The sequence below is a fragment of the Leptonychotes weddellii genome, chromosome 4 (assembly GCF_054177405.1).
Source record: "Leptonychotes weddellii isolate Sample4059 chromosome 4, ASM5417740v2, whole genome shotgun sequence".
NCBI classification, from domain to species: Eukaryota; Metazoa; Chordata; class Mammalia; order Carnivora; family Phocidae; genus Leptonychotes; species Leptonychotes weddellii.
In genome coordinates, this window is record NC_138372.1 from 139530992 (window position 1) to 139553791 (window position 22800).

Consider the following 22800-nt stretch of genomic DNA (forward strand, 5'->3'; position numbering starts at 1 on the left):
AAGAGGTAGTGTAAGAGTGATGGCTGTGAGTCTCAATTCTGGAATCAAGACAAAGACCACAGTTGGAATTCCAGCTGTGCCATGCACTAGCTTCGTGACCCTGGGCAGGTTAATTAACCTCTAAGACCATTACTTCAAATAGAAAATGGAACTAATATTACCTACTCCATGCTGCTATTGCTAGAAGTAGAAGAGTTAATACAAGTACAGTTTGGCACAGATAAGAGCTAACTTTTATAAAAATGCTTATTATTACGAGTTTGTAAAGGAACATAAACAATCAGGCTGAAAGCAGAGCTATAATCTGTCAATGGCTAATGAGCATTCGCCACACAACCCTTATCAAAAACTCTGCATAATCTCATTGCGATTTCGCAAGCCAAAAAAGATGTCCAAAGAAACCATCAGAATCATCCACAGAGTTTTAGAATACAGAATCCAGGCCCCATCCCAGACCTACTCAGTCATACTTCTAGTGCAAAGCTTGGGGACAAATCTGTGTCATTTTTAAATTTCTCCAGGTGACAGTGATAGAATTTATGAATTCACATTTGAGAATAACTATACTGTGATCTTTTAAACATACATATATCTATCTCCTAATCAAGCTCCATAAAATTGGTTTGTATTCATTTAGTGTACATTGAATTATACCAAGAAAGGCCTTTCACTGAAGAGAGCTTGGTTAATTACAGAGGGAATACAATGCTAGATCCTGATTATTTTAAATTCACATAGGTAACTGTTGTCCATACACTGCAAGATCAACTTAAATAGTAAAAGGAGCTCAGCTAAATCTTTGTATCAAAAGTGTATTAAACTTCTTACTTGGCAGAGAGGAGTTCTCGTAAATAGGGCTGCAATACAACACTGTCGCATAACAATTTTAATATAAAATGAGCATTGGCCTTTCGATCCTTGGATTCTACTACAGATGGCTCTGTGGAAGGACCTGTAATCAAGCAGATCCATTTGGTGACAAGAGTAAACAAGGCAGACTAAAAGAATATTCTGGAGTAACATACCAAGTATCTATTAAATAAGCACCCGAAAAATAGTCTACTATCAGCAATAAATTAATAATGTCATTATAGAGAATTTAAACACATGAACACATTTTACAACTCCCAACGGATGAAACGTATGTTCATACACATCCCAATCTCACTGACATAATGGAGGATCTAATGCAGAGAATGAGATGTTTCTCAAGGTAAGGGAGTCCCCTCGAGAGCAGTGCGGACCTGGAGAAACCCGAACGCCCAGGCAGGTGAAGCGGTACAGATTCTCACCGGGAATGGTGGAGGTGCTTGGTCCTTGGCCGGTGCCAGTCGCGGCTGTGGTAAGAGATCCCACAGCAGGGGCCAGGATAAAATCAATGTCACCATCTTTCAGTAAACAGAACAGCGGGATGTACATCATTATAGGCAGCATATCCCTAACCCGTTCTCTTAACCGGCCTTAAGGCTTTTCTCTGCAAGCCAAAGGTCAAACTGGACAGAGATCTAAGTGGAAATTTGTTTCCCGAACTATAAGAGAAGGAATCCACTAGACCAATTACTGACTTCTTGTGATGTATTACTAATTAACTTCTTGCCAGTAGGGAAATCTGTATTGCAATGAAATAGCTTCTAGAATTTTAAGTTTTAAGTTATATACCCCCTAAACCAAAGCTCTACAACTAAATTAGTTACAGTTTGCTCATTATACTACTTTTAAATACTTCAGATTTCTAAATAACCCATTAAAATGTTCAATTTCCTTTCTTTTAGGACCTTGTTTTTTTTTGTTAAACACTAAACAAAATAACAGATCTTACCAGGATCCATCGCAGGAGGGTCAGGAACCCAACTAGGGGGGGCTATGGGGGGTGAAACTGGATCCTGGTGGTCACTGGATGAAGCTCCAGCTTCATGTCTACCCAAACCAGCCGCTCTCAACGAACGTCTCATCATTTCCCGTAATCTCAAACTAGAAGAACATGGACAAAATTGGAGCTCACTACCATGGCTAAATGTGATGAAAAGGTGCACAGAACTTCTCATCAGAGATCAAAGTTTGTTCTATAAGCAAATACTCCAGGCAAGGGAAGTGAAGTACAAATGCCAATTCTGGAATCACAGAGTAAAGTCAGTGAGGGATAGAAATGAGACTGGGGGCACCCAGTTCAGCACTAAAACCACTATATTAAGCTCCCACACAAACTTAAGCACAGGGAACAAAACTTGCAGTAAAGATTAGAAAATAATCTTTCATACAGTTAAGGTAAACGAACAAGCTGAACGTTAAGACAAAAAAAATTTCTGTCCCCTGTTTATAATCAGTAAGAATTAAGTTTAATAATAGACATCAGCAAACATACTGATTAGCACAAAACCGATATTGTTAACTCACTAAATAAAATCCCTTTGCTGTGATCTCAAAAGCAATTGAACTAATGTCCACACAATGAGTAGTTTTAAAACAAAGACCAATTTAGATTTATTTTTTATACCAAAAAAAAAAAAAGTTTTTTTTAACAGTACAACTTGCATCCCAAGGAAATTAATGAAACTGGAGCTTATAAAATGTGTTGTTAGATTAATGTCTGGGCGTGATGTTTTTTTTCTCCTGCTATACAAGAAAAAAAAAAATACTGCACAGGTGTGCACATCACTAAAAGAAAAGGCAACAATCACAAACACAGGCCTTGTTAGGGGAACTGCTAACTACCTGTATAAAATCTGTACCTCTGAACAAAAGCTTACAAAGCCTACAAAATTAACGTTACAAGCTAACGGCAATTAAGAGAGAGCACATAAGGCAAATCCCTTCCACCAGCCACAGTTTTAGAGTCTCTATATGAATAAAGACTAAAAATCCAATTATCAAAGGGCCAGGTACCACATAAGGGACTTCATTCGCCATGCAGATTTAGTCCCAAAGACATGACATTTCTCTGATGTGAAAGACCTACCACCTTACCAGGTGAGCATTATATATCTACAAATAAGTAATTTATAAAGATTTTTATTAATGTTTGAATCTTCTAATTATAACTGTTGTGTAATCCGAGGGTAAATGTGGTTTTCCATATCGATACACTTTCCATTTATAAGGAATTCTTTTAAAAGCTTTTACAAAAATTTCTTTGAGAGGCTACTTTCAGGAACACATCTATTTTGTAAAGCTTATGTATGATGATGTACCTCTAGGAACAGAAACATTCTTTGGAAGATTCTGCAAAGTAAATTTTAATGTCTCAATATATTAGTTATTATAGTACTCACTATCAAAAATTACCTACAGTTAATGTTTTTTTATGGTATCGATGTCTCCCCTCTCCCAATTTAGAAATCTGAGTTTAAGAGTTTTCAGAATATGGAGGGGAGCAGGGCACAGGGATTCTTTCAGTCGAGGTCACTTCTCTGTCCGAAGACCTCACCCAGAGAGCAAGGCAGGCTCCTTACCAGGTAACAGCACACACCAGGGTGACTGTTCACACTGTGATGTTCCTAAATAATCTTAATTAAGCTCAACACAGACACTTGGTATCCTAGTGTATCTTACTCAAAACAGAGAGAGAGAGAGAGAGAGAGAGAGAGAATCAGCAGTTTAGTGGGAGGCACTGCAAATAACCTGAAAATAAATGCATGTTCGGGGCCTATTAAAAAGAGTGTTTACATCAGGGTCACAAACTCAATGCCTACTGGGCCAAGAAGGCAGTATCAACTGAGGGAAGGGCAGTCGGGTCTAAGGAGTAGGGAGTAATGGCAAACTAGAGGCGTACATGCTTATCTAAAGGCATTCCAATTTTAAAGAAAAAAAATTTTCACAGTGCACAGGCCAAAGAAAACATATGTGGGCTATTCTCCAACCTCTAGCTTAGAGTAGACTAACAATAAAATGAAGATAAACTGAGACCATAGTCTCATCTTGAACTTGCAAACTCCCAACTCTGTTGCTGTGATGTAGTCAATTCAATATTAAATGAGGGGGTCATTCCTTTGTCATTTTAAAAAATTGTCCTTAACCACTTTTCTTCATTAGGTCTCGGGAACATTTTTAAGTACAATGCCCAGCTCCTCATATAGATTCTTTAAAAACAAAAAACAAAAAACAAAAAAAAGAAAATTATTCTTCAAGATGTTGTACACAATTCATGAAGATTCACCTGTATCCTCAGTGGCTGAGGACAATACTGAGGAGATACCACCTTGGCTGCTAAGATTCAGAGTTTTGACATTTCTTCGTATAGGCTTGCCTGGAGTCATCGTATTTTCTGACAATATGGAAGAATTCAAGGATGATGTAATTTCCTCTTTGTAAGCACGTTATATCCATGCTACAGAAGCCTTAGAATCCAGTCATGTTCAAACATACCACTGTGACAAAAAAGCGAAGGTCATGTGTCTTCCAGATTAACAATCTCTAGAGTACATACACCTGCAATCAGATGCATCAATCAAGCTTTCCACTAAATCTGCCCTTTGTACTCAGGAACTATGAGTCACATAATAAAACTTCTGAGTCAAATCATCATCTGAAGACATTTAACAGTACTCCATTCAATATTGAAATTGCATCAGTTTTGAGCTTACAGCTCATGAATCCCAGCCTGCATACTCATCAAGGGGCATCGCCTAGAAAATCCATTGTAGGCTAGAGGAGGGTTTCACTTCAATGAAGCAGAGTCTGTGGACTTCCTACTGCCCGGCGTGGATAATAAGACTCCTGTGCTTTCATCTGTTCAACCGGCAGCCCTGAGTTTGAACTGGTTAAGAGCACTGCAGTGAAATCTTCGGCAAATGCCTCAAAGGAGCTTACTCTGCAAATTATTTCTGTGAGCAACACATCACCCACTCTTGAAGCTCCTTTTAGTCTTTGCCTTCAAAATAATCCTTACATGAAAAAAAGATGGCAGCACTGGCATTGGACCAACCATATCAGAGTCCAACTTGATCTGCACCTGTATTTTCCCTGAGGAAATGAAATACCTGAAATAATTCAGAAACTAATTTCTTCATGAAGAATTTAAGTTGTATTCCATTTTAGACCAAACACTTTGTCTGCCTAGTGTAGTCCTAAACAAATAGCTGGTGATAATTTCCATTTTGTATAGTCTACATAAGGTCTTTGTACTGTTTTAAATTATAATTTGGTCACCCATAAATAGTTTGTGATAAATCTCACTTCAGGACATTTTTGAACCTGGGAAGCTATCAATTTTAGGAGAATCATTTTTAAAGGGAAAGCTGGATATGGAACAGAAAATAGGCAAAGAGAAGTCTTCATTTTAAGTAGACTTTACAAGCTATCACATTAGCACAGTGAGCAGTGCTTCCGTCAATGTTCTGTCAAGTGTCCAAGAACTCTGGCTCTCGTGTCTAATATAAACGTGCTTTTTCCTTCAGGAAAAAAAAAACAAAAAACAAAAAACAAAACAACTATATCCTGAATTCTTTATATTCTTCATCTATTCAAACACCTAGTAATTTTTTATGTGTTATTAAGGTTTGTCCATCCCACAACCCAGAGAGCCTGAAAATTTAAAATAGCAACATTTACAATACACACCAGCCTTTCATTTCTTCCCAGATCATTAATACATCTGAGAAATTGACCTAAATAAGTAATCTGAAAATAAAAGATTGAAGTTCTTTTGATTATTGTTATTACTTGTTCTCCAACTAAAGAAAATAACTTCCTAGGAAACAAGAATGATAAACTTAAAACACATTCAAAGAACCAAGGTTGAACTACTTGTCTAAATTATCTCAAATTTTTGAAGCAACCTAGATCCTTCTGTTCTACACTTAAAATCTAATTAGATATTATCAGATCTTTTGCCCAGGGTGATATTGGAAGGAACAAAAACAAAGCAAAAGGACCCACCAATTCATGCATATGACAGGTAAGAGATACATTTTTCTGTACTTGGATTCTGTTTCCGCCAATTAAACTTTCCTGGTAAAAATCACATTACCTTCGACTACTTGATGATCCAGCCCGATTACCTGGGCCATTACTTGAAACAACTGATATTGCATTTGCTATGGCCTCAACAGCAGAAAGCCTTTCTGCAAATGTATTTCTTTCAGAGCGCTCTGCTTCTGAAACATAAGAGAAGAAATTAGGATCAATTTAAATGCTAACTGCTATGTATTTTAGTACTTTAATTTACATACTAGAGATAATGAATAGCTTAATTTTTTCCTCCTTGGAGCAACGGACACTTAAGACAGATTTAACTATGACCTTTAATATGTGAATTATTTCCTTATTCTGCCTTACTTTTCAACCCCTAAAGTTTAAAAAATAAGATTATTCATAAGTAGACTGAAATCTAGCTTTCACTACCAAGAAAGAAAAAGACCCACAATTCAGTACCTCAGTCTTCGCTTATATACTACTCATCCTCCTTTAACGACAAGGAAATAAAGGTTAGAAACTTGCAAACCAAAAAAAAAAAAAGAAGAAAAAGAAAAAAAAGAAAGAAAAACCTGCAAAACCACTACTCAAAAATGTAGCTACCAGAGTATCATCGGCGGAATTTAGAATCAGGAAAAACATTATGAACCACACAACTGCACTTTAGGCTTGCAGATTTCCCCATTTAACCAATTAAAACCTTTAGGGCAAAAAAGCATATTTTTCCAAAAACATCTCATAACTCACTAGGTTGTTTTCCCTCTACATTCTGAAAATTGTTGCTTCAGTATAACTTGCCTTAACTAGCTAAATAATTCTCATGGTAATAAAAGTCATCGGCTATTATAAAATCAGTAAATCTCATTAAGTATTAGACATATGGTTTATATGTATCAGATAACATAACTCAAGACAACAACACACCGATAAAAAGGTATCTGCTTATGTTACATACTCATCCTAACAAGAGGACAGACATCTTTACCTTCTAAGAATGTTGAAACTCCTAGGTTTTACAAAACAAAGAAAAAGTACACACAAATTCTTCATATTGATTTCCTTTTCTTTCCTTTAATAGTTGCTATATTTTCAAAACTGCCTAAAATTCCTTTTAAAGACCTTGTTATAGTTCTTATTCTCACCCTCTTCTTCTTTAGTTTCCTTATTGCTGGTTGGAAAACAAACTGATACACAAGCATGCAAAATATTTCGGTTTCCATCACATCTGTGGCTGATGAATGTCTGTAGCATCTGTAGATTCTGCTCTAAAACAACCGCTTGCTCGAGATTCATAAGATATTGTCGACAGGCCTCATAGTCACAGCGTAGAATGTGCTGCATTAAGGTTTGTTTCTGTGCTCAGACAAATTAGGGAAAAAACTTCAATGAATTTGAATAGCATATTACACATGTCAAAAATTCCTCATTTTATAATTTCACACAATAATATAATCAGTTCTGAAAGTAAGTAGAGACAAGGTAGCCTGTCAAAGGAGTTAAAATTAAGGGTACCCTTTAAGCACAGTATACAACTGACAGGAATAGAAAAGGGTGGATACATTTTCTGTAAAGGACCAGTAAGTATTTTCAGCTTTTGCAACTAACTCAACTCTGGCTGTGGCAGGAAAGCCACCATATACAATACACAAATGAATGACACTGACTGGATCTGGCCTGCAGTTCAGTCTGCCAACTCCTGGTTTATATTAGATCTTATGTAACTACTGAATTAGAATCCTATTAGTATTGTTAATCAGTTACGCAAAGGGTATACATTCTATACATTTCATATAGGCTTACTCATACCCTCTTATGGTCATGAAAAGTTATATCACATGTGGTACATGAAAACCAAAACCTTCAACTCCCCCAGAAATCATGACAGATGTAATCCCTCAGAGGTGACAACTAATGTACTTCACTGTCAAAGACATGGTAATATTAATAATTTACAGAACATTTCATTAACTACCTGAGAAACAGCATGCAACAGACTGAATATCTATGGCCCCCCAAATTCGTATGTTGAAAGCTAATCTCCAGTGTAATGATATTTGGAGGTGGGACCTTTGAGAAAAGAGACAAGACTTCTCCCCTCCCACCACATGAGAATACATGGCTCTCTATGAAACAGCAGTGGGCCCTCACTAGACGCCAAATCTGCCCACACCTTGATCTTGGACTTCCAGCCTCCAGAACTCTAAGAAATTTCTGTTATTTATAAGCCAGTTTAATCTATAGCAACTTGAACAAATACACAGCATGAATAAATCAAGGAGTTCAAATGTACTTCTTTCAGAATGTAAAACTGTAGTTAAGGGATTTTTATGGACCAAATATAATGCATTGGTTTTGGAAAACAAGTAAATTTGTTCATTTTAACTAGAATTAAGAACTGGGAAAAGAGTGTGTGGAATACAAAGGGAAGAAGAAAGATGTATTGGAACAACTTACCACCTCTCCCCCAAACTACTTAAATAACCTATCCCTTCCCCCAATCTTACGGAGAGGAGGAAAGGTAAAAGTGAGGGTTGGCGGGGAAGGAAGGACAAAAAAATACAGTTAAAAAACCATTTTCAGGGGCGCCTGGGTGGCTCAGTCGTTAAGCGTCTGCCTTCGGCTCAGGTCATGATCCCAGGGTCCTGGGATCGAGCCCCGCATCGGCCCCCTGCTCCACGGGAAGCCTGCTTCTCCCTCTGCCACTACCCCTGCTTGTGTTCCCTCTCTCACTGTGTCTCTCTCTTCAAATAAATAAATAAAATCTTTAAAAAAAAAAAAAACAAAAAACCATTTTCAGTACCTGCCGCATGTGCGACAGGCCATTTTGACTGTGGCACTAAGACACTGAGTTGAGCCCTTACACTGTAAGCTCCAGTTCAAGTCAAGATACCCTGCTGCATACTCTGTAACACAGAAGGTTTTCAAGCCATCAGCCAGTCAGCTGGTTGGAAGCAGCTACAGGGAACTCTCATCTCCAACCCGCTCTACACAGGCTCTCACTCTGACAGTTATCAATACCACACTTACTGTGTTAAAAGCAAGAGTTTACTAGGCATCACTATATGTTGTATTCGTTACTTATTTATAGCAAAAGGCAGAGTGAATTCAGTGAAACATTTCTCGCAGGTCTACTGTGCACCAAGCCCAGCTCACTGAGGTACAAAGATAAATGATGGCACACTTTATCCCTACCCATGGGATGATGACACATTTTATCTTTACCCCTGAGATGCTGACAGAGTGCAGGGGTCACAGAATCAAATACCTACATAAGTCTCCGAAGTAATACAAATGAATGGAGGAGGCTGGGGGTAAAGAGATAACACAAACTGTATCATAAATAAAGGGCAACATTCAGAGCAATTAAGTATGGGGATCTGCAATAAGTTGGAGAAACCACATACAGCCTCTAAAGGGGGCACGCTAATGGCTTTTTGATGGCCTAATGTTTCCAGATCTTCCCATTTTTTAAAAACTGAAAATCTGGATTTTAAAGAAAAATCCGGTGATTTTTTAATGTTGGCAACCAATCAAGAATTTTAAAATGACATGAAGGTTATTTCTAGGGGTCAAGTTCAGGCCACAGCCACCTCCTTAACCATACCCCTACCAGTTTGGAACCTCTAGTCTTAACAGGTTACAATCAAAACTAAACCAAGAATATGAATACCGTGTCTCTAAACAACAAGCTTACAGGTAGCTCTCAGGAGTACCTGGATTCAGACTATTTTAGATGCAATTCTAACAAGTTTGCTTTCACCTCCAACCTAATGGAGGGTAAGTAAGCCCCCATACCAAGTTCTATTTCCATTCTTTATAGAAAATCTCCTCACAAGAGTTGTCTATTTTCTCCTTGGCCCACTCTAATCAGGCTTTCATCCCTGCTGTCAAGAATGACCCAGATGGAGCCAAATCCCCAGTCACGTTCAGTACTTGCCTTGCCTGGCCTACAGCATCACTGGACGTGGTTGATCACTGCATCCTGCTTGACACATACTCGTCACCTGGCTCCCAAGACAACACTCATTCTAGTTTTCCTCCAACCCCTGTGGATGCTGCTCCTTCTCCGTCTCTTATGCAGGTTCCTTTTAATCTCCCTGGACATTTTTTTTTTTTTTTTTTTTATTTATTTATTCGACAGAGAGAGAGAAGCGAGAGAAGGAATACAAGCAGGGGGAGTGGGAGAGGGAGAAGCAGGCTCCCCGCTGAGTAGGGAGCCTGATGCGGGGCTCGATCCCAGGACCCCGAGATCATGACCTGAGCCGAAGGCAGTCGCTTAACCAACTGAGTCACCCAGGCGCCCCTCTCCCTGGACATTTAAATGCTGATACTAATCTCATGGCTCAATCCTTAGGCCTCTTTTCTTCTCCATGACCTTGATAATCTCATTCAGTGTAATTCCTCTAGTATCACAGATGTACTGTCAGCTTCTAAGTCTAATTCTCCATCTTGCTCTGGGTCTTCAGACTTTACAGATCTAACTTTCCATTTACCACTTCCTCTTGGATATCTGATAAGCACCTTAAACTCTACATGTCTAAAACCAAACTCCTGCTGTCTGCCCCTCCCCCCCGTCCCAAACCTGCTCCATCCCTAGTCTCCATCTCTATAAATGCCAACTTCATTCCTCCAAAACCTTTGGCCCTCTTGCTTCCTCTACTTGACACCTATATTGAGCCATAAGCAAATCCTGTTGGCTCTACCATCAGCCGTATCTAGTATACCTAGAATCAAATCCCTTCTCCCTCATAACTCCACCTCCTGGGCCAAGCCACCATCCCCTCCCACCTGGACCATTTGAATAGCCCCCCTCACAGGCCTCCCGACTTCCAAACTGCCCCCTAGTATTCTCAGCAGGTCAACAGTGATCCTTTGAAAATTCAAGTCAAATCAGGTCAAACTCTGCTCCAATAAGTTCTGGGGGTACTGCCTTTTCATCTAACAAACACCTCCTCTATAACATGTTCAAAACTAAACTCAGCCTTTTCCGTCATCCCTTTTGTTCCTCCTACTATTTTTTCCTCTCCCCACCAACCACACCAAAATCAGGAGCTTTGTAATTCCTTCCTGCCATTTACTGCTGATGACCAGCACCAAACTTTAGAGCTTCTACTTCCTGAAGATCTCTTTGAATCCATCCCCTCTTCCTCATTTCCAAGAGTTCAAGCTTATTTCGTTTCTAACCTGGATAACTTCATGAGCCTTTTTATCTCGTCTCTACAGCCAGTTTAAAATCCTTCTCCTCCTAGCTGTCAGGGGAAAGCTCACACCCCTTAGGTTAACACACAAGGCGCCCTAGTGCCTTTCTCCAGACTTTGCACTTGTTACTCACTGACCCATATGCGCCCTATCTTCTGGTTGTATCAACAGAATGTACACGATCTCCCAACGTACTGAGATTCATAAAGGCTGTTCTTAGTGCTAGGGATAACACCTCCCACCTTCAGTCTTCCTGTCTGACAATTCAAAGCTGTATTCAGGCATCACCTCCTCAGAGAAGTCTTCTCTCCAGTCACAGTTTGATTTATATGCCCCACCCCCATGCTCCTACAACACTGTGCATGACTTAAACACTTACACTGTCATCTTTGGTTCACTCATCTCTCTTGTCCTCATAGACTACTACCACTATACAGAGGGTTAACAAATAATCTATTCAAAGATTGTTTTCCCTAGATTCTAGCACTATCCTGTGATTAAAATGCCACATAGTTTCCAAAGTCAAGTTACCTCTACAGCCATGATGATAATAGCAGCCTTCTTTTTGATTGTTGAATTGGCAGGAAGATTTATTAAAGAATGTACACCCATTCCAAGACTACTAATAGGTGGAAGATCAAGCCAATCAGGATCCCTTATTCCTCCCATGCAATCTTTGGCCATTGGGTAGATAGTACCATTTCCATCTCGAAGAATAATAGGAGACTCCTACAAAAGAGGGAAAATAATAAAATTTGGCTCCCAATCAAAAATGCATCTTTGACTTTTACAAGAGGTATATTTATTTTCAAATCAGATTAGTTTATATTGACCAAATAAGAAATGCAGTATTAATTGTGCTTGATATTCTAAATTCTTCAATAGTGTAATAACAAGCAAATTAGAGCCCAGCCCTAGGCTTTACAAAAATGTCAATGTTGTCCTACCAAATTTTAAAAGCAAAAATAAGCTCTGTACCTGTCCAGCAGTGAAAATGGCTACGTTCCTCTCATTCTGACCAAGGAAAGCAATGCTGCTTGTAGGGAAATTATTCTCCTGTTCCGCTTTTCCTGTAGCAAGATCAAAGATACAGTACCGTACCCAATTTCCAGTCTTCAGAACAGCATGCACACCTTCAGAAAACATAAATGTTAAGAAAAAATGTTATACCTCTTTAGTAATCTCTAATTAGTGCCTACCAAATTTTAACATCTCTGGTCACATTTGAAATGTAGATTCATTTTATTCTATAACATTACATACAAGGGACAAAAACTGCCAAACACCTCAAACCACTTTATCCTATATCCACTTACTACACATGTATTAATAGGATATAAAGTACGCCAGTTGAGAAAGTTACAGAATCTTTACCTTTGGAATCCACATTCACTGCTAATATTTCTGTTTTTTCAGGTATACAGAGCTTTTTAGGAGTCCTTTGGAAACAGTCAGGAACTTTTGGTGTTCCACCAGTTTTGACGACCTACATGACACAAAAGGAAACTTGCTCTCAAACTCCGTAATACACTCAAGTAGTCAGTCCCAACATTTACCTGCTGAGTGATCCCTCTACACCTACCTGCAGTTCATCAATTCTAAGTAACCTACAATCCTGCAGGAGAGAAGAAGGGTCAGCATCTGAACCAGAGCTGCTCTGACAGTTTGTATTACTGGACGTTCCTGGAAATTTTACAGCAACATAGGCACCATCCACTTTTAGCACCTAGAAGTATAGGCAAATATGCTGGATATTAACACCAACTTATATGAAATTAATATGCAAATTATATCCACTGAACTCATTTATTAACATTGAAGGCATTTAATTTCTTTTATTTCTTTAATGATCACCAAGTTATAAAATTAACCTGAACTTGGGGGAAAAAATTAACCTAAACAGACTCACCAAAGCTTTGCTGTTGACGTCTATATTTGAGGCTCACTAGAGAACTGACCCACATAGCTAGTGCTTACAGTCAGTAGATGTTTAGCAATCGGCTGAAAATATGAAATTCTCCCATCCTTCCTCTTTATTAGTTCAGAGCCCTGCTGTGTGAAAGAACTTCCGTAATGATGGTAATGTTCTAAATCTGCACTGCCTAATATGGTGGATATTAGAGCCGTAAGTGGCTACTGAGCACCTGAAGTGGAGCTAATGTGACTAAAGAGCTTTTTTATGTTATTTAATTTTAATAAATTTAACTAGTCACATATATAGTTAGTGGCTACCGTTTGGGACAACATAGGGAGACACTCAGCAATATACAGAAAGACAAGCACAGGACTTGAGACCAGAATACTTGAGTGCTACCTCTGCTACTTGCTGTTTCTGATTTTCAGCCAGTGTGATCTTCTCAGAGGAAACACGTGCCCAGAACCTACAGTTCTACTTTGAGAACCAAATGGACCAGCGTGTGGAAAAGGCCTTTGTAAACTACAGGGGATGGCATGCCTACTCTTCCCCTTAAGTACAAATGAAAGACCATCAATTTCAGAAACAAATGGGCAGTCAGAAAAACCTTTACTTTGCAGATACTCTGCGGCTAGAGATCCATTTTGTTTTGCAGTATGTGTGGAGGGAAAGGTGAAATTAATGGCATTCCAGCTGATGGACTCTACCCACTTGTTTTCTAAGAAAGCGAGACCCTCTCCAGAAAGAAGGGAAAAGAAAACTAGAAGGGGACTTGAAGACAATAAAGATTTTTAAGTATGTTATGGAAGATGGATCCCTCCTTCAGAACACTGTCTAACAGTTCCAAAGAATGGAGTAACATAATCTCAAAAAATACATATATAATCTCTTTGCAACTTTTCAGCAAACCTAAAATTATTCCAAAATGACACCTTTCTTTAAAGAAAGCAATATATCACCATAAATGCTGCAGAGGCCCCCTAGTCACCTATTCATCTTCAGGGGCAGAGATGATGGAGAAGACATCTGCAACAGGCTAAGGGCTCCCTGAAAGTGATAACCGGAGCAGCGCTGAGGAAAGGGCTGAACACTCACTCACCAACCATAAAGTCTTGGATAACCAATACTGTTCTAATTCTTGTAGCAAATAATTCTTAGCCATCTTAAACAAACCTTGCCAACAGGAACATTCTTAACATCTTCCACAAAAACGACTTCCCGAAGAGACCACTGCTCTTCGTTCACCTTTTCCTCCTCTTTCGGGGCAGGGGTGGACCGTCGTCGTTCTTAGACAACAACAAAATGGTAAGTACCAAAAAGAAAATGTGAAAGAGACTTTATAGATTTCATCTAAATATATGAACAAAAAAATCATCTGTAAAGGGATACATAACTGAGATATCTAAATAACAATTCTGTGAACTACTGCTTTATGATGTTTTATGACCAATTTCCACTTCAAAGGACTTCATAGTGAAAAATAACCATACCTGTTAATGCCTACTGATATTAACACTACTGCAAACACCACAAAGAAGAAATAAAAAACTTATTTTGAACCCTTAAAATTAGAGTTATCTGACCAAGGTTTAAAATAAAAGATCTGTTAGGCTATTCTTAAAACTATCATGTAACTATTGAAAGTCTAACTTTCGGTTTCCTCAGGTGCAAAGCAAATATATTATAAAATAAGTTTACCTTGAGGACCTTTCAAAAAACTCTTTAAATCCAAGGTGCAATAGTGAGTCTAGGTTCCTAAATTCTACAAATTCTGAGCAAAAACTGTGACCGAGCCATAACCAATTTACAATAAAAACAGTCAAAAACGGTGGGCGGATATTCTAATTAGTGGCAGTTATTTCCCACTATTACTGTGAAGCATTTTACAAATTATAAAACACTATTAACGCTCAAAAACAAAAGGAATAGCAACACTGTAAATACCATTTTTTTTTCACTTAAATAAAGCTGCACACACAAACACACAAATGAAACTGGTAGAAATACAACTTATATGAAAAGATATTGAAAATGGTATATGAGCTGCCTCAAATCATACCCAGACTGAACACAGCTGTCTGCCTGGGGCCTGATTTTGACCAAGGTACACACACTACACATAAAACTTACTATACGGCATTGACGCACTGCTGGCAATTGAGGACGCATCACTGCATGTGGAGGCTGGAGAGGGCGGGGGACCCATTTCCGTTTTCACTGGTTCCTGCTTACTTTCAGGCCTGAGATTAGAAATAAGATTCTCCTCGTTATTAGGAAAATGAAATATTAGGAACTTGTCAGATGATTTTTAACTCAAGTTTATTCTTGTAAACAAGGGAATGAAATATTAAAAACTTATACAAAGTGGTCTATTTCTAGGACTCAAGATACTGAAAAAGGTACACAGTGCATACTTCAAATTCTTAGTAACTTTTAAAAGAAAGGAAAGAAAAATACACCGTATAAAGCTATCAACAACATGAAACAATGATTCAGATAAGCCTTACCTAGGAATTACAATAAAAACTACACTCAATTTAGCCTAAGCCTCTTGAGCGAACAAGTTTCACACTTCAGTGAACCCTGACTTGGACACAGCAATTTAACTGAAAAAATGGTAAAGGAAAATAAATAAAACGCCAACTAGATCTTTAGTTTCTTAGAGTTCAAAGAAGGAACTCTACTCACAATGGCTTACAAAAATTTATTCTTGAACCATCTGGTGATGAACCATCATCTGTTACAACCGAAATGAGAAATTACAGAATTAATAAGCTATTCCTTTGCACTGAGTTATTTCATTAGCTACACCTAAGAAGATAACTACAGTCAACAACAACACGATATTCTACAGGTAGTAAAAACATAAATATTTTTAGTCATTAAAAGGCAGAAGTCAATTTTTAGTCAGAAAAGTCACCTATTACTAAGAAATTTGTTATATACAGATCAACCTGGTATATTTTATAATCAGGGCCATCATCTTAACCCCCTCGTCTCCTATTACCTCCACCAGGAATTTCACCTGAGTTTAGAAAAAGTCCACAGAAAACCAGTATTATTTTCACCAGCACCCTGGCAAAGTGCTCAGCACAAGCACACATGAACACTCACTCATGGCCGCTCCGCAAAGCTTGTGATGGTGGAGACGGGCTGACGCTGACTAATCACTAGCATGCCTTTAAAGTGAATGCATTTCAAGGACTTAGCAAAGAAGAGTCTGTTCACATGAAAACAACTATGTTCTTAACGTTTAATTTCACTAAGCTCTTCTACTAAGTTTACTAATAAAGATGGCAAATTTCAAGGAAGACATGAAGAACTTCATAAATTACACAATCTCAATAGCATATTCTATTTCAAACTCATTTATATTTGTGCACACCAAGACTATTTTAACCATCCTTTACAACATTTCATAAATAATGAAAATGTGTTTTGTCACTTTTATTTTTAGGATAAAAATCACTGTAATTAGAGAGGAGGTCTACAAATCTATTTTGTAAAACAAGACAGGGGGAGAGAGAGAGAGAGAGAGAGCACTACAACAAAGCAAGAAGCCTTAATTTGGCATAAGTTACAATAGCTTTGGTTTATTAAAGATTATTTTTTAACTTATTTAACAGTAATCCTTGTGTTTTCTAAACTTCAATTTGCATTAACATTAAGAGGAATAGTAGCGATAAAAACAGCAAATTTACATTCATTAAGTGCATTTGAGCAAACGAAAAAATTCCAGCAGTTTTAAAATCTGTATGTATAGTACAATCCCCATTTCTTTTCAACGCCTGTATACATTTTTTTAAAAAAGGAAATACATAAAAACATGTAAAGTGTTATTTCTGAAATATAACATTACTCATCCATATTTTTATAATGGTCACACATTTTTATAAGATTAAGAAAAAAGGTTATTTATAAACTTTATTAAAGTTTCTTAAGTTCATATAACAAATAACCGAATTACATTACACATTAATCTTTTTAGAGACAAGTAGATGCTTCTAAAAGTACAAGTGTTAAGTAAGATCTACGTATCCGGCTCCCAAACAGTAAGCCAGACTCTGTGTGTGGGCTCCACACAATTCTCTGGTATTTCTGTTTGCATATCCCTCCCACCCAAAAATCTACAAATCCTTAACAGAATTTCCCAGCACGTTAACCTGTAAAACCCTTCCAAGGATCAAGATGCAGATAAGACATTAGGTAGAAATTAAGATGATAACACAGGGAGAGAAGGGCAAAGCTGGCCTGCTACAGGTAAGGCTGAACACATTATTACTGCCACACAACCATGGCAAAGGACACACTCTAAAGACAAAACACACACACAAAAAGAGATCTCTACATGGTCACTCCAGCGGCTGAACATCAAGAACTATAACATACAAATATTAACCAAGCTGCAAATAGTAAATCTGACCAATTCCTTTCAAAACTCTTAGGCATCCTCATGAGACCCACCACGGCAGCACTCTTCTATGTCACTGTGCACCTCTAAGTCAGCCTTGACTCACATACACAGCAAACTAGAAACTGGTATAAAATCATGCTGAGTCAGAGTATAGTACTTACTTGGCTTCAGTAGTTTTGCTAGCTTTGTCCATGCTTTTCAAGCTCTCAGGAGATCGAAGTTGGAATCTACAGCTATCGTTCATATTCCAAACTGACTCCATTAAGACACCGACTTTAGGAATCCCAGCACTAATTGAAAATGCAACTGCTCCAGCATGATAAAGAGGATTATTTCTTAAGCATACCTATCATACAGAAGAAAAATCACCATCAAAATGACGTAACTTTGAAACTCTAAGAGTTGCTTCAAATGTATGTAAAGACGATATATAAAAGTATTGTTTCCTAGGTTTTCCAAAAACAGTCTTACACCAACAATAATGCTGATAAAGCATTGTCTTAAAGGTCTCCTCCATCAAGAATTTGTTCCCAAAATTATGGAGCACTAATAATTTGAGCACATTTGCTAAAAAAATAACTTTAACATATCATGCAACAAAACAAACAAATTTCATGCAACAAATATCCTGACCATTCTGCTCTAAGGAAATAGAACAGAAATAGAGAAGAAAGTTTTTTTAAAGGTTGGCATTAAAAAAATAAAAAAAATTACACTTTTTGTCAGTTTAATTTGAAATTACTTTCCTAATTCGTGATGCTATACAGTACACAGGCTCTGTAATTTCATCTCTATGGGTACTTCTTCCCCCCAGAAGACTGCAGTTTGCTACAAACCAGAAGCTTCCCTGGATAATGTTTTTTCTTCCATTAAAAAAGAATATGCTAACATCAGTGTTAGAAGTTAATTGAGTCCAGGACTGAATAACCTAAAACTTCTGTCAGGGAGCACCCTCAGGTCATACTCTGAAACTAACAACCTGCAAGGTGGCACTGTCAAACACAACAATAGTTCCAAATGAGAGATAAACATCATTTCTGGAAATCTCTTATTTTTCCAAGAGCTCAGTCTTACTGACATTCTGTTCAGTCATCCAGTAACTAATGATCATGTTGTACTTGACAGTGGCATATGTGAAGATCATGTGTTTGGTGGTTTATAATTAACCGTAAGTGACATAGAAGAAGGTGATACAGGGCACTGGGTGGCTCAGTCGGTTAAGCGTCTGCCCTCGGCTCAGGTCATGATCCCAGGATCCTGGGATCGAGTCCCACATTGGGCTCCCAGCTCAGTGGGGAGTCTGCTTCTCCCTCTCCCTTGCTCCTCCTCCCCACTCATGCACGCGCTCTCTCTCTCTTGTCACTCACTCGCTCAAAAAAATAAATAAAAATCTTTAATAAGAAAGTCTATATTTTGGGGGTGCCTGGGTGGCTCAGTCGGTTAAGCGTCTGCCTTCGGCTCGGGTCATGATCCCGGGGTCCTGGGACTGAACCCCGCATTGGGCTCCCTGCTCAACTGGGAGCCTGCTTCTCCCTCTCCCTGCCACTCCCCCTGCTTGTGCTCCAGTGCTCTCTCTGTCAAATAAATAGATAAAATCTTAAAAAAAAAAAAAAAAGTCTGTATTTTAAAGAGAAATGTGATAAGACAGTGAAAGACGTTATATTAGAAAATAGGTTATTTATTAATGCCTTCTTATAAAAAAAAAATAAATGCACCTTAAAAACAACAACGTGTGTATTCAGGATCCAGCATATAACAAGACATGCCAATGAATAATGGCTAAATACATCCCTCTCAATAATTATGATCCGAGAGTGCAGGTGTAGCTGAAAACTCTAAGTGATCAACAGTTACCATATGAATACTTTCCTTATTCTGTGGCTGTCACTGTCTTTAATCTCTAGTTTTTCACAGCTTTAAAACAAAATCTTAGCTCTACAAACAAAATATTTTAATACACCACTACCTCTCAGCAATTTAGTGCGAAGCTGTTTTGTTTAAAACTTTTTTCATTGCATCTTTAAAGTATTTTTTCTACCCTCCCTGTCTACAGTAACGTCATCCTACAAGCTAATAAGGCAAATGCTAGGATATCCTGCTATTATGTGAGTCCAGTGAACAAGGAACTTTGAGAACATCAGATACCAGAATTTGGACTAAACAGGAAAAGGGGAGCTCCCCGAAGAGACAGATCTATCCAAAGCAACTGACATAAATAATTAAGGCTGAACAGTAATATTCAAAATAGTGGGTAATCATTGAAAACTTCCTAGCTGGGAGGCCAAGCAAGGAGTCCGAACAAGACAACCATGAATATGACCACACCCCCGCAAAAAAAAAAAAAAGGAGCCACAAGTAAGAACAAAAACGGATACATTTAAGCTGGGCTTTGTAGAAAAGTAACAGCTAAAATGATGACTATTTTTTAAGACACAGGGAATGTAAGTAATACCACCTTGTGATGAGAAAAAAACAACTGAGGTGCAAGATGACAAAATTAGCACATTGTGTAATAAAAATTGTGTAAAAAAATAATAAAATAAATTGTCTAAGTGACAGGGTTTTTAAAGCCCTTAAACATTTATTGCAGCATTTGCTGTAATAATACATGCATCAAGTTTTATCCTGAAGATAAACTTCTAGAGAGTCTAATGAATGAGAAGTAGAACAACAGTTCTCAAACTCTTTTGGTCTCAGAACCCTTTTTCCCTATTAAATATTACTAAGGACCCAAAAATCTTTTGTTTATTTGGGTCCTATCTAGTTGGTATTTAATGTATTATTAATTAAAACTGAGAAATTTTTAAATATTTAACAGTAATAAACCCCAAGTTAATATAAACAATTTTGTGAAATATGACTACATTTTCAAAAAGAATAGCAAGAAAAGTGGCATTATTTACATTTTTGCAAATCTCTTAATGTCTGATTTAACAGAAGACATTCCCATGTCTGCTTCTGCATTCCATCTGTTGTGATACATTACTTTGATTCAAGTGTAGAAAACAATCCAGCTTCACACAGATATGTAAACAGAAGAGACAGGACTCTGCAAACTCCATGAAAGAGTGGAGAAGCCAGCAGAAGTCCTCAGACCACACTTTGATCCACTGAGGTATCAGAAAAATTACCTATCTATAAGATAGGAGCATAAAACCATCTCAGAGTCAAAAAACAGAAACTGGTAGAAACAGGGATCTGATGAAGCCTCCTGCCTTATGCTGACAGCATCCTCAAGAGCTGTATCTTTCAAACTGCCTGGCTGTTTCTCACCTGCAATGTTTGTTCAACACTATGATGCTTGGCCCATACCCCCAGACAAACTGAAGGAACCTTTCAGGTAAGGAGCTCCAGGTTCTGCATTTAAGTACCAAGTGATTCTTAAAATTAGGAAAATCTGGAAACCCTGCCCCATAGGGAAACCTACTGACATTGGGGCAGAAATCTCTGTTACTCAACTACTAAATAAAGAGCACATACATGCTACTGGAACCTGATCCTCCGAATGACATTCATTTGTAAAACTGCTTAGAGGGGAAGAAAGCGATTTTGAAGAGAAACAATGTCCCTTAGGACAGGTTTCATTCTAATCACTTACCTGGGTACCAACAGTGATGTTCGGCATCGAAGAAATACCAGCACTAGATTTGGGCTTTTTATTTTTTGCTCTAGCTTTCTCTAACATTTTTTTCCTTTGACTAAAAGGGACTACACCCCTGAAAAGAAAAAGTATAAATTGGTCAAGCAAGCAGCAAAGAAGCCTATTAAATTAATCTGAAATTACACATATTACAGTATTTTTGCTTCAGAATAGGATTAACATGTACAACTTATTCTTAATCATAACTTGATCATAGGTTTAATACATAACTGGATCCATTTTTATTAAGCCTTAGGGATTAAAATTTATAGAAAATTGATCACCCAAAACTCTCTTCCAAATAATTGTATCTCATTAGTAGATTCCCCTGTATTTCTGCCAATGCAAATTTACTACTAACTCCTTAAAACACAATGGAAAATACATTTAAAATCCCTAACAGTAAAAGATTAAGGAAGGCATAGAATATTCATCCAATGAAATACTTTAATAACCTTTAAAACTGTATTTTAAGCAATACTGTTGAATGAAAAAAAGCATGAAAAAATACCTTATAGCCTATGCTTCCAATTATGTAAAAGCAAAGTACACATTTACGTATAGGAAAATAAGATTTAAATACTCCCAAATGCTAACAGCAGTTATCTTTAGGCTGTAGGACGGTAGGTGATGTTTGTTTCTACTTTATGCTTTTGTAAAATTCCATAATTATAGTCACTACTAAGTATGCGTTACTTGTATAAGGCTTTCTTTTAAGTTTTTTTTTTTTTAAAATATTACTTTGCTCCAAAGTGGAATTTCCCTCCCTTTAAAGCATTATCCTTTGACCAACCTTCTCATGTTGGTATTCCACTACTCAAAGCACCTATCTATGCACCTAAAAGCATTCACTGATAAGGAATTGCCCCTCCCTGTGATACTCACCACCAATATAAATTGTTCTCTAGCTGGGCGCAGGTGTAAAGGGCACAGCAATGTAAAGACACAATCCGTTCACCTTGAAGTTCTGAGTAAGTCTGTGCAGTGTGCTCTAATTTAGAAGCCACAGAACTTAAAGTTTCATCCACCCATGTAGCAACCTAAAGAGTAAAATAATAAGGGCTTAAATAAATAAAATACAAGTCATCTTTTAAAAGGATTGTGGTCAAAACTAGGAAAAGGCATACATACTCTATGGACTGGAATTCTAAAATGCTTTGAGTTAAATGTCAGAAAAGTAAGTAATTTAGAAAAGATTCTTGGGGCGCCTGGGTGGCTCAGTCGTTAAGCGTCTGCCTTCGGCTCAGGTCATGATCCCAGGGTCCCAGGATCGAGCCCCACATCGGGCTCCCTGCTCAGCAGGAAGCCTGCTTCTCCCTCTCCCACTCCCCCTGCTTGTGTTCCCTCTCTTGCTGCTGTCTCTCTCTGCGAAATAAATAAAATCTTTAAAAAAAAAAAAGAAAAAGAAAATATTCTTAATTAAGACTAGAACCTAAAATATTTTCTTCACACAAATAAAGTAGCAGTTACGGTTGAAATGAATGTCTAAAGCCATCTCTAAGAAATTAATCAAAATTAAACATCTGGGCGCCTGGGTGGCTCAGTTGGTTAAGCGACTGCCTTCGGCTCAGGTCATGATCCTGGAGTCCCGGGATCGAGTCCCGCATCGGGCTCCCTGCTCGGCGGGGAGTCTGCTTCTCCCTCTGACCCTCCTCCCTCTCATGCTCTCTGTCTCTCATTCTCTCTCTCTCAAATAAATAAATAAAATCTTTAAAAAAAAAA

At 37.9% G+C, this 22800-nt stretch overlaps 1 protein-coding gene across 1 annotated transcript in view; it reads right to left on the reverse strand.

Moving 5' to 3' along the window:
- Nucleotides 1–22800, reverse strand: part of UBR5 (ubiquitin protein ligase E3 component n-recognin 5) — a 112145-nt gene that overhangs the window by 39337 nt on the left and 50008 nt on the right. Inside the window, exons 7-20 of the mRNA XM_081817135.1 lie at nucleotides 21964–22118; nucleotides 21037–21154; nucleotides 17600–17784; nucleotides 15155–15264; nucleotides 14198–14310; nucleotides 12692–12835; nucleotides 12484–12595; nucleotides 12088–12242; nucleotides 11641–11838; nucleotides 7053–7263; nucleotides 5966–6092; nucleotides 1820–1971; nucleotides 1293–1388; nucleotides 829–952 (exon numbers count right to left, since the gene is read on the reverse strand). Of these exons, the coding sequence (XP_081673261.1) occupies nucleotides 829–952; nucleotides 1293–1388; nucleotides 1820–1971; nucleotides 5966–6092; nucleotides 7053–7263; nucleotides 11641–11838; nucleotides 12088–12242; nucleotides 12484–12595; nucleotides 12692–12835; nucleotides 14198–14310; nucleotides 15155–15264; nucleotides 17600–17784; nucleotides 21037–21154; nucleotides 21964–22118 (2000 nt within the window). The remainder of the gene's footprint in view (nucleotides 1–828; nucleotides 953–1292; nucleotides 1389–1819; nucleotides 1972–5965; nucleotides 6093–7052; nucleotides 7264–11640; nucleotides 11839–12087; nucleotides 12243–12483; nucleotides 12596–12691; nucleotides 12836–14197; nucleotides 14311–15154; nucleotides 15265–17599; nucleotides 17785–21036; nucleotides 21155–21963; nucleotides 22119–22800) is intronic.